We start from the raw sequence: 12,621 nt of genomic DNA on the forward strand, positions 1-12,621 counted from the left end.
AGTTCGTGCCGCGGTTGCTAAAACCGCTCGGCAATTAACATCTGTCCGCGGTACGAACGGGGCTGTGCACCTGCCTTTCGGGAGGTAGCTGGGCAGCGTCAGGGACCACGTCGGTCAGTCATAAACGAGGGGATTAATCCCCCCTCGATAAGGGGAACAGAGGCCGACGTTGGGTTCCATAACAATATGTATATATATATATTGTTGCAGACGCGGATTAAAGATGTTATTTTACCGAGCGGTTTGGTATTACCGCGTCCGAACAGTTACTCCCCGCTTAGAACCCGATTTCACCCAAACGTTGGCCAGATCGCACCGCAGCTAGTCAATAGGGAAAAGGCAAAGGCGACACGGATGTGAAGAAGAAGAAGGAATAAAACGAGAAGACGTACAGACGAGTAATGGGATTTATTATTTACACAAGCAAAAAGGAGCAATCAAGGTTTATTTACAACACATAAGACGCAGGTGACACAGTGCAAATACTAGCTTATCTACAGACTTAACTTATTCCCAGGACAGAACAAACAGAACAAACTCACGTCCACAAGAAGGGTGGAAAGGCAGGAGGTGGATGGCTGGAGGGAGAGGGAGGTCCAAGGGGGTCCCGCAGCACAACCGGCGCGTTTAGCAGCCGCCGTTCAGGCCCCACGCTGCTGTTTTGGCTGCTGTGGATGTCGCGTGCTTTGCCAGGCCTCGTCGGACGCGTCTGGTCCAAACCCTCCACTCGTTCTTGGTCCACTCACTCTTTACCACCGACTCCTCACCGCAACCAACGCAACCAACTGACCACCACCACCGACTCCTCACCGCAACCAACACAACCAACTGACCACCGACTCCACTGCCTGACTCCTCACGACTCTCTTGGCGACCAACTCACGACTCACTTGCGTCCGTGCCTTTTATAGCGCCTCCGGCGATTAAGCCGCCGGCCTTTTGGACACGCCCATCGGGGTGCTCACCTCGGCCCTGGTTGGTCGCGCGACCCTCTGGCTCCGCCCTTGATGACGACGGGCGGGCACGCCTTTCTTCTCCGATTCGAGCACATGTTCAATGGCGGTTATTGGAGGGGATGTAATTCGGCAATCGAGGCCCGGCAATGACGGAAGGGGATGTAAAAGGAAATGGCGATTTTGGGGATGGGAAGGAAAGGGAGATTTTGGGGATGGGAAGGAAAGGGAGATTTTGGGGATGGGAAGGAAAGGGGATCTATTCTCTTTCACTGGTGCAATGGAGTACTTCAATTAATGGGAGACACAGCCTTACCCTAAAACACAGAATAAGAGATAACTATCAACAGGGGTATTCTATTATTTGGCTGATGTGTATGCTTGTGGACTAATTATGGGATGCCCTTTCACCTTTACACAGCTCCGGAGGTAGGGGGGCGCAGAATAAACAATAATAATAATAGTACAGCACACAATCAAAAAATATACAGTCCTCATCTCCGCAACACTGCACCCTCCTCCTCTTAGGCACGACCCGGGCCTACAACTTTTAGTTTTAGTGTGACACGTAGGTGTAGTTCCCTCTACTTTTAACCTGACCCTGAGTGCGACAGTTTTAAAACATAAATAAATGTGTCCCGCTGCTCCATTGCACCCTGCCTAACAGACTTACGCCCACAGTTAACCGAATTGCGGAATGGTCTTCAAACTACACACTGACGGTGGGAAGCATTATTTACACTTGACGCTACTTTTATTTACAAGACTAACCCAGGACCTGTGATTGTTCTTTCTGGGGGGGAGACAGTCTGCTCTGCATCGACGCACCATGAAAGCACCCAAAAACGCACCAATACACACCCAAGCACCAATCGGTGCAGTCACCATTGTTCATCAATAAAATAAAGCCAACAAACCCAAACCCTGCAGGTGTCTCTTGCTCTTCGGCTCCCTCTGCTGGTTATTATTATTTTCCTGGTGTTGTCATCTTCCCTTGCTGGCAGCCTATTTGCAATAAAAGAATGCACCTAACGTGTCCGTTTTTATTTTATTTATGGCCCACAGGGGCCGACTACGTGTGGTTCACCTGTGGGGCATCGGTGCCCTGTGGCCAAGGTCCGCCAGCAAGATTTCGGGCCCTCATGGCCGGTTCCAGCAGAGGGGCCATGCCCCAACCCATGGGGTCCATAGGTGGTGCTCGGCCACAGACATGTGGTCCATAATGTGGTGCATCGATGCAGACAGCTGGTTCTGAGAGTGCCGGGCGCACAATGGCCGACCCACACACGCTCCCCTCGGCACCCAGTGGTGCACAGGTCATGTGGGAGACAAAAGGGGAAAGACAATTGAGCGAGGGGTAAGGTCACAAGGGTACACATCAATAAGGCAATGCAAGGCGAAATGCGTACGGAGGGCGAAGTGAGAAAGCTCGTCCCTACCGTACGTCACCCCCCTGTCACCTACCCTACCCTTGCCCTTACCCCATATGTACAAAAATCTACACATTAACAAATTCGTCACTACTGTCACGTCTTCCCCATATTTCCCCTATACCAAATTCGTCTCCACAATCCCTCTACTTCAAAATTTGCCATCACCCAATTCATCATCAATCCTCATAAGGAGGAAGAGATGGAACATCAAGCACAATGTCACACCCACGTCATGATGCGTCTCACAATCCAAACATTTGCACAGTAAAAATAATTAAACATGGCATGGTGTGGAGTACCTGTCACCTCAGGTGAGTGGATGCAGATGGTGCGAGGAGACTTCATCCTAACTACTTTCTAAATGACATTAACACACTTTATACGACCCGGGGTCTTTCCCTGCCAATCCATTGGCCACTTACACTATGGGTTCTAAAAACCAATTCCCATTGACCAAACTGTGGTGCTTCTCAATTTGGGGTCTCACTCCCCCGATTCATCTCCCGGTGCCTCGCACAATTTCTGGGCTGCGACGTGTAGCTCTCCCAGCAGGTCTACCCACCTGCACACCTCCACCACTGCAGTTGCCACCCGAGCTTACCTAGCTCCTCACCCTAACCTAACTAACTGGGGAAGGCCCTCTCCTGGCTCTGTCACCCCTTGGTGCCCTCTGGCACTGGGCTACCCGGGTCCGTCCTCCGGATCCTCGGGCCCCATCCACAACAACTACTACCGGCTCCCAGAGCCCACCTGCGGCCTCACCTGGCCGACATCCTCACAGTGGTGGAGCGCCCAACCAACTACACACACTAACAGGCTACACGCCCAGCCATTCCCACAACACTAATGCACCCATCCACAGACCATTCTTTCACCCGCACCACAGATGCCAATATCCAACCACAATTTACCTGTACCCTCTACCTAACACTTACACTACCCGCCCCGGGTATCCGTGATGGGGGTCCACTCTTCCCCCATTCACACCTTCGCACCATCCACTCCACTCCACAATTTCCACCATACTCACTCCACGACCATCCATTCCAATACTCCATACCATTTATTCCATACAACCATTTATTTCACACAGCCACATACACCTGTTGTTGCACACCTGTGCAATCACCTGGTGCCACCTGCACCCTCCTCCTCTTCCTGGACCATTTGGTCAACACAACACGCAATCACCACTACTCCCTCATACACTGCTCCACACACCTGTTCAGTTGCACACCTGGGCAATCACACCTGTTCAATTCTCAACCACACGGCATCATCTCAGCTAACTACTCCCCTCTGAAACTTGCGCTTCCCAGTCGTCCCTTAAACTATTGCGCTCCCACGTCATTATCATCCACACTAAACTACCTGCGTCCCCACTACAGGTATCAGTCACTAACTAATCTTAACGTTACCTAATGTCATCTTCGCTAGATCCCTATCAATATAACCAAGCCCTCCCTGGCTCGGTTGTCATAGCCACCCCATAAACTATTGCGCATTTGCCCCCACTATCAATTTGGCACACCAAATTTCAGCCAATTCAAAAATTTTCCATTTACTGCCAATTCTACCCATCATCTGCCAATCATTACTGCCAATCATCAAATTTTGCCTTTTTCTAATTTCGGGGCCAAAACACTATCCTCATCACCCGTCTACTTATTACATCCTCTCGGTGCGCCAATTCCCTTCCAAAGCTCGGCTTCGTACAGCCGAGCAATGAACGCGGGTTCTTGGGTGCCAGCGGCTGGATACGTCCCGCATTCGGGGCAGGGACGGGGGCTTACCCGGGCCGAGATCCCACGCACCACCTCGGCGTGGAGCCATCCAATGTCCCGATCTCGACCTGCCGGCACGTCTCAATAGAAAGTGGTCGCCATGACGACCCTTCCTATCGGGCTGCCCGCTCCGCCTAGTGGAGCCCGGACGCGGCCGTTCCAAGCAAGGCACAGCATGGATCGCGTACGGCGGTTCTTTCGAAACCGCCGTGGTGCGGATCCCCGCTGGTCCTCGCGGCACGCGAAGCTGCCCGACGCGCACCGAGGGCCCGATTCGGCTATAAGTCGTTCTAACCTCTAACCTGGTTACCGTCGATGCCTCACCTGGATGCTTACGCGCATACGCTACCCCTTCCTTGCTCATACCTCCAGCTGTTCCCATGCTCCTCGTACCTTTCCTTAAACACCTCGGTACACTCATTCCGCTCACCGACTTGGTCACACACCTGACCACCGAACACCTTGGCACACATTCGTCGCTCGCACACCTCACCAACACACCTCTTCGCGCCCCTTTCTCGGTCACCTCCTTTGTGACAATCACAGGTGTGCTCTCACCCGCACACCCAACCACGTGCCTCACTACCAATTCCAGCGTGCATTCCCACTCACGCTCTACCATTCCAGGTGTGCATCCTTCCATTCCAGGTGTACATCCTCGCTCACCTGTCACAACCAACTCACGCTCCGTGTCACTCTCACTACTCTCACCTCCACTCTCGGTCGCGCACTCACCCTTACTCTCGACAGCACACTCTTTCCTCATGCACCCGTCCGTTACACACCTTTCTCGCGCATCCTTTTGTGCACACTCTTTCGTTACTTCCTCCGTAACACTTACCACACCGCGCTTCCATGTACCCCCTCGCACACGCGCTTCGACCAACTCACTCTTGACGGCACACTCACTCCTCGGCGTGCACTTTTTCCTCGCACACCCCATGGTCGGACATTCTCGCACACCTCTTTTTTCGCACACCAGACCTGTCGCACACTTCACCAACGGCCTTTCACGAACACCCGGATCCAAACCAATCCCCAAGCCGACTGAAGCTTTCCTCACATCATATACATTGCCACTCACCTCCGTACCTCATCGTCGCACCTCCTTTGCCACCTGCAAACTCTTTATTCGGTTAGTGAGCATCACATCATGAGTTGAGCAGCGACCTTGTACCAATTCCATTACCTCCTCCTGGATTTCTTTCTTAGTTTCTGTCCGTCTCTTCTTAATTTCACTCACCTCTTCTTCCACTTCCTCTAATTTTTGTTTAACCTCTTTTATTTCTCGGTGCGTCTCCTCAAGTTCGTCCTCTAAGGCTACCGTGACCGTCTCTATGTGCATCCTCACCTGCCGGTCCTTTGTCTCCATTATCTCTGTCACCTCGTCCACCCTCATTGTCAGTTCCTCACGTACCATCTGACATTGCCTCTGTGTCGCTATTAATTCGTTTTTAATTTCTTTTTGTGTCGCCTTTAACCCTCCTAGTACCGCAGTGTTCTTTTGAACCTGCTCCACTAGTTCTTTTTGTCCCTCCGTCAGCTGTTCCACCTCCTCCGTCAGAACTTCTATTCCCCCTTGTAACTTAGCCGTATTATTCCTCACTTCTTTCTCCATACGCTTCTCACCTCGCTTTACCTCCTCGCGTAGCCCCGAAACCTCCTCACCTACACCTCGTCGTATCTCCTCCTTCATCTCCTCCCTTTCTTTTGTAGATGCCGCCCTCATCTGTCCCAATTCATCCCTCTGAGCATCCAGTTTGGTTTCTACCCCGATTTTTACCTCCTCTATCTGCTCTCCCATTTGTTTAATTTCTCTGGCGGATTGCTCCCCTATCTCCCGCAATTTGTCCTCCATCCTATTTTCTAGCCCCATTAACCCATTTTTCATCCCCTCTATCTGATTCTCCTGGGCAGCCATTCTATTTTCCACCCCCGTTAACCCATGTTTCACCTCTTTTATCCCGTTGTCTAACCCCTCAAAATTATTGTCTAACTTCCCAAATTTCTTGTCTAACTCCTCAAAATTATTGTCGAACTTCCCAAATTTCTTCTCTAACTCCTCACCGGTACCCCTCGCTTCGTCCCTCATTACCCCCATCATTCTGCTTTCCATTTTCGCACTATCAGCCCTTGCTTCGTCCCTCATTTTGTCCATAAGGGCCCCGATTTGTAGCAACAAAAGGTCCGAATCCAACGGCGGCGCTGCCGCGGTCGCGGGCGCGGCAAAATTTGGTGCCGCTACACCCACGTGCGCGAGGACGCCATTTTGTGCGCCTGATACCCCCTCAACCGCCTCCTCATTGCTCTCCTCCTCCCTTTCATCCACATACATTTCCCCTAGGTCCTGGGTCGATTCTACCCCGTCTATCTCTCCCACCGGCATCCCGTCGCCTTGACCAGCCATGGCGCGATTTCAAAATTCGGGTTTTGCTTTAAAACAAAACAAATTTCGACCGCTCCAAATTTTGACCAAATTTTTTCTAGATGTTTTTTTAAAAAATTTGGTTCGGGACCCGAATCTCACTCCCAGACACCAATTGTTACTCTAATAGTACAATTGGTGTTCCAAAATTTGGGCCTAACAAATTTAGTCCCAGGTCCGAATCCAACTCCTGACAACCAATTGTTGCAGACGCGGTTTTAGATGTTATTTTACCGAGCGGTTGGTATTACCGCGTCCGAACAGTTACTCCCCGATTAGAACCCGATTCCACCCAAACGTTGGCCGGATCGCACCGCAGCTGCTCAATGAGGGAAAAGACGAAAACGACGAATGCAAAGAGGAAAACGAAGGCAAAGAAAGGTTTGGAAATACTACTGAATTTATTGACTATTTACACACATAAGCAAAAAGAAAGCAGTCACGTTTATTTACAAGCACATAAGACGCAGGTGACACAGTGAAATCTTTAGCTTACCTACACAAGCTTAATTAACCCAGGACAGAACAAACAGAACAAACTCACGTACACAAGAAGGATGGAAAGGCAGGAGGTGGATGGCTGGAAGGAGAGGGAGGTCCAAGGGGGTCCCGCAGCACAATCGGCGCGTTTAGCAGCCGCCGTTCCTTCACGGCCTTGCTCAAAACCGCCGTCCAGGCCCCAAGTGGCTGTGGGGTGTTGTTGCTGCTGTGGCCTCCGCTGCTTTCCCAGGACTTGTCTGACGCGTCTGGTCCAAACCCTCAACTCTTTCTTGGTTCACTCACTCCTCACCACCGACTCCTCACCGCAACCAACGCAACCACTGACCGCCACCACCGACTCCTCACCGCAACCAACTGACCACCGACTCCACTGACTGACTCTTCACGACTCTCTCTTGACGACCAACTCTCTCTGGCAACCGACTCACTTGCTTCCTGCGTGCGCGCCTTTATAACGCCTCCGGAGATTAAGCCGCCGGCCTTTTGGACACGCCCATCGGGGTGCTCACCTCGGCCCTGGTTGGTCGCGCGACCCTCTGGCTCCGCCCTTGATGACGACGGGCGGGCACGCCTTTCTTCTCCGACGAGAGCACAGGTTCAATGGCGGTTATTGGAGGGGAGGTAATTCGGCAATCGAGGCCCGGCAATGACGAGAGGGGATGTGAAGGAAATGGGGATTTTGGGGATGGGAATGAAAGGGGATCTATTCTCTTTCACTGGTGCAATGGAGTACTTCAATTAATGGGAGACACAGCCTTACCCTAAAACACAGAATAAGAGATAACTATCAACAGGGGTATTCTATTATTTGGCTGATGTGTATGCTTGTGGACTAATTATGGGATGCCCTTTCACCTTTACACAGCTCCGGAGGTAGGGGGGCGCAGAATAACCAATAATAATAATAGTACAGCACACAATCAAAAAATGTACAGTCCTCATCTCCGCAACAATATATATATATATATATATATATATATATAATTTAAGGAAGGTACATCTGCCTGTTAGTTGCAGTCTATGAAAGACAAAGAACCATGCACTGCAACCAAACATTGCATCAGCTGCTACACTGCTTCCCGCAGTATCAGTCAGCCAACAACTTTGAGCTGATAAGCTGTAAAGCATGGTCTTCAATGTTAAGTAGTACCTTGCTTCACAGGAAGACACTGTGCTTGTTTACTGTGGGCAATTATTTGTCTTTCACTGATTGCAACTAAAAGCCCGGTGTACCTTTTTAACTTTTACATATATCCTGCTTGGAAAATCCTCCTAAACTGTAATGGATGCTTTAGAAACGGTGGATGAGTGGCCTGCACTCTCTATTGGTCAGAACTCTTCCAGAAAGTTTTGTTGTAACAAGTGTCACTATTCCTGTAACAATGAATCCATAGTTCAGTGTTTAAATTCACTTTGGGAATGACTAGGCCATGACGTTAATTATATTTTCAACATAATTGTTTGAAATACAACAGGATACTGGACCTTGAGAGCAAATTGGACCTTGATGCACTTGGTCTCTCGGAATCCCAGGCTGGCCAGCAGGGTTGAAAAGCGAGAGTTTTCCATCAACTTCAAATGTCTTATTGATTTTGTTCTCTCCTGCAAGCACCTGCCCAAAGAGATGAAAAGCAACCGTCCTGTGATTCATTTCAAAGGTAGGGAATTTGACTCTTTATCTCATGAAAGAGTCAAATTGAAATGTTGCACTGGATATCTCTAAGCCTGTTGCCACTTCATGTTTTTTTCACATAAGTATGATACAATTGAATTTGATGTACTTATAAGCAGCCACTTACTTCACTGCTGTCAAAGTAGCTTAGGTTAATACATGTCTGAGGTCTACCAAACACATCTCTTGCACACATGATAAATCGATTAAAGATGGAAATGATAATTATGTCAACTCAAGATTTATAGCTAGAGGTTTGTGTGAATGGTCTATTAAACTGTTCAAGACTTTTTCTGTAGCATTTTCAGGTAAATATGTTTATCGATTGATGCACATAGAGTTTTAGGGTCCATCTCAAAACTGAATATGCTAATAAGTGGCAGAATGTTGACCGTCCTCCATTGTTCCCTTCTGCCCTCTCACGCTATGGTACATATATATCTACCTTCTCTTCCTTCCAAGTACTCCTGTCTCCTCCCCAACATCGTTTTCTTTCCTTCCTTCATCACACCCTCTAAATACTCCAATATCTCCACCACTTCCCTTCCTTTTCTCAAACATTTAACACCTGTTTGGAGGTCACCAGTTTTACGTTCCCATTTGAGCACATAGATGTTGACACTGTCATCCCATCTTCAAATATTCCTGTAAAAGGTAACTTGATGTAACCATCGTCTTCTAAATTCCTTGTAATTCATGCAAAACTATACTAATATCCTAATCATGGATGTGATACATGTACAAGCTCCTTCAAGGGCCGTTTATATATATATATAATATTGTTATGTCGGTGGGGTAAAGGAATATCTAGTCAGGTAGATCTGAATAGGTAACATGCTTCGTCTGTCGCGATAGGGAATCTGCCCTGTAATAAGTTCTGTGTGTAGTCCGGTTTGTTGGTTAAGGAGTATACCTGTGAACATACCAGGATGTTCGTGTGCTAGGTAGTTGTAGGGATTAAAGATAACAGCCCTTGTGTGTCACACCTGGTAATCAAACCTTTGTCCCTTATAGCAATGCATACCCATATAAACACTTAGATAGGCCCTGTAGTGCACACAGTAATTAAATCCCCTTCCCTTACAATGACTTTGGAAGAAGACAGGCAGGAAGCCAGATCGGGGCACCGCTGGGTGGCCGCCGTCAGCTACACCACCAGCTAGGCCTAGCAACATCGCGTGACCACACCACAGGGAACGTGTGATTGGAGGGAAGGCGCTGGAAGGTTCGGTGGAAGGCACTGGTTGGTGGCGCGCCAAGGCTGACGTCACCGTGCAGGTTATAAAAGGGTGCTGCAGGACATTTTCAGCAGCTCTAGCTCTAGCTCTGTCTCTGTCTCCGTCTCTTGCACGTCCCTCTTTGGTCTATTGGCGCTGCACGATATCTCTCTGTGCTTGAAGCTCTTGCGCTTCTTCTTGGTCTTGAGAGGTCCTGGTGGTCGTTGGTTCACCATCTGCATGGTGCAGGAGCGAGGCTCAGTGCTGTGAACGGGCAGGACCTCATGTGCGAACGGAGAGGGCGTTGGCTCGGGCCTAGCGAAGCGTGCGAGGCGGACGGAGGGTTCCTCCACGCCGGAGTTTGGAGCCGCGTGGGGACAAGACAATGGACAGTTAAGACACACCACCTTCACCAGCCCACGACGAACGTGTTCTTTTATTAATTAATTTTCCCCTGTCTCGTTTCTGAAGTGAGGTGTGTGGGATCCCAACGTAGGATTTAGTTTCATCGTCGCGTTTCATTGTCATGGGTTCCGTCAAATAAATCATTATTTTTGTACATTTTACCCTACATTCCCGTTTTTCATTAATTCCCGACAGGACCAAAGCTGCCGTTGGTTCGCTGAAGGTAAGCGCTTTTGCCGCAGCTTCCACTTCCCTTCTTTCTCCCGCGTTTTATAGCCGAATCCGAGTTAGTCATCGCCTCAATGAAATCGTTTGGTCCATCCGCGGTCCCTAGTATTAACCGGAGGGATTCGCACGACAATATGTTAGGCCAGGGCGATAATGGAAAACCTATATCACGATAATGGACCTCATTATCATGATTATCGTGATAATATCATGATAACATAAACAATAAGAAAAAGACATAAAATGTCATAGCCCCCGTGTTTTTAGTAATTTTGCTGTACGGAGTTAACGGCCGTCATTCAGCCATCTTTGGTCGAATTACAAAACAAAACTTTCTGCATATGTATACTAATGTGTTGTCTTTGTGCCAAATTTGAAGAAAATTGGACCATGCATGTCCGAGAACTTGTTGTTGGACACACGTTTAAGTAACAAAATGGCCGCCAGTCAGCCATCTTGGATCTGATCTCGAAAAGAATGACGTTCATATGTAAGCTATCATTCATTATCAGTGTGCCAAGTTTGAACAAGATCGGCAAAGCATGTCCGAGAAATGGTTGAGGACGTGTTCAATATCGGGTTTTTTTTAGAACTAGTGTTCGAGTGTTCGTACTCTTTATTTCATAATTCTGTTGCAATTTGTTTAAAGTCAAACCTCATTTTACCTGGACGAAATTGCTCTGCTCCTTTGCTGAGTGACTGGACGAGCAGTTTGCAAAGCGGTTGATACGGAACCTCTGGCTTGGTAAGCGATAGCAAGCAGCTTGCTAACGGAACAAACCAAACTAGCTGCTTGCTAACGGAACACACCGAGCAAGCTGCTTGCTAACTGAACAAACCAAGCAAGCTGCTTGCTAATGGAACACACCGAGCAAGCTGCTTGCTAACGGAACAAACCAAGCAAGCTGCTTGCTAACGGAACAAACCAAGCAAGCTGCTTGCTAACGGAACCCACCGAGCAAGCTGCTTGCTAACGGAACACACCAAGAAAGCTGCTTGCTAACAGAACATACCGAGCAAGATGCCTGTTAACGGAACAAACCAAGCAAGCCGCTTGCTAACGGAACACACCGAGGAAGCTGCTTGCTAATGGAACACACCGAGCTAGCTGCTTGCTAACGGAACACACCGAGCAAGCTGCTTGCTAACGGAACACACCGAGCAAGCTGCTTGCTAACGGAACAAACCAAACCAAGCAAGCTACTTGCTAACGGAACACACCGAGCAAGCTGCTTGCTAACGGAACACACCGAGCAAGCTGCTTACTAATGGAACAAAATAAGCATGCTGCTTGCTCACGTAACAAACCAAGCAATAGGCTAGCTGTACTTTATGTTGGCCGGGAACGGCTACGTGTTCTGATTGGGCTGCGGGAGCGTGGGGGGGGGGGGGGCGCAATTGGAATGACGTTTGGAGTAAATGTAATGACGAGTGTGCTGTTGGTGGGCGGGTCTGCTGCAGGTTCGTGTGTGTAGATTATTGACTCCGCCTCCTGCCCTTTGTGCTCGCCCGGTCCCAGCCCTCGGCCCGCCTCTCGCAACCATAGGTGGGGGTGGGAGTGGCGGTGATTGCATAATCCTCGGTAGGAAGCATGAAGGTCCACCTGACGATTAATGGACCATGTATCCGACATCCATGGTTCGAGGATTTCCTGACTTGCCCAGCTGGTTGCCGAGTCTTTGACGACCGACCGTATTTTTCCAGGTGAAGTTATGTTGTAGTTTGCGACAATGTGTCGCTATCAGTGACAGTTTGTCTCCACGTGATACCTGCTTGCTGGTGTTGCGTCAACCGTGTCGCGAGTAGGGTTGCCACCCGTCCCGTATAATACGGGACCGTCCCGTATTTGAGAATAAAATGCAGTGTCCCGTATCGAGTCAATACGGGACGCGATTTGTCCCGTATTTTCATGTACACAATACTTTCATTATACACTAGGTCTTCACAATGGTTACAATGACATGATCGTTAATAAAACCAAAACCGTTTCGCAAGACATAGCA

General features: G+C 49.1%; 1 protein-coding gene across 4 annotated transcripts in view; it reads right to left on the reverse strand.

Annotated features, from left to right (window-relative positions):
• Window positions 1-12,621, reverse strand: part of LOC137431537 (collagen and calcium-binding EGF domain-containing protein 1-like) — a 108,676-nt gene that overhangs the window by 68,892 nt on the left and 27,163 nt on the right. For 2 of the 4 annotated variants that reach the window (XM_068122955.2, XM_068122953.2), the window contains exon 7: window positions 8,582-8,708. In XM_068122955.2, the coding sequence (XP_067979056.1) occupies window positions 8,582-8,708 (127 nt within the window). The remainder of the gene's footprint in view (window positions 1-8,581; window positions 8,709-12,621) is intronic. The other 2 variants (XM_068122956.2, XM_068122954.2) reach the window with 1 other exon arrangement.

The sequence above is a fragment of the Myxine glutinosa genome, chromosome 7 (assembly GCF_964187855.1).
Source record: "Myxine glutinosa chromosome 7, kmMyxGlut1.1, whole genome shotgun sequence".
Lineage (NCBI taxonomy): Eukaryota > Metazoa > Chordata > Myxini > Myxiniformes > Myxinidae > Myxine > Myxine glutinosa.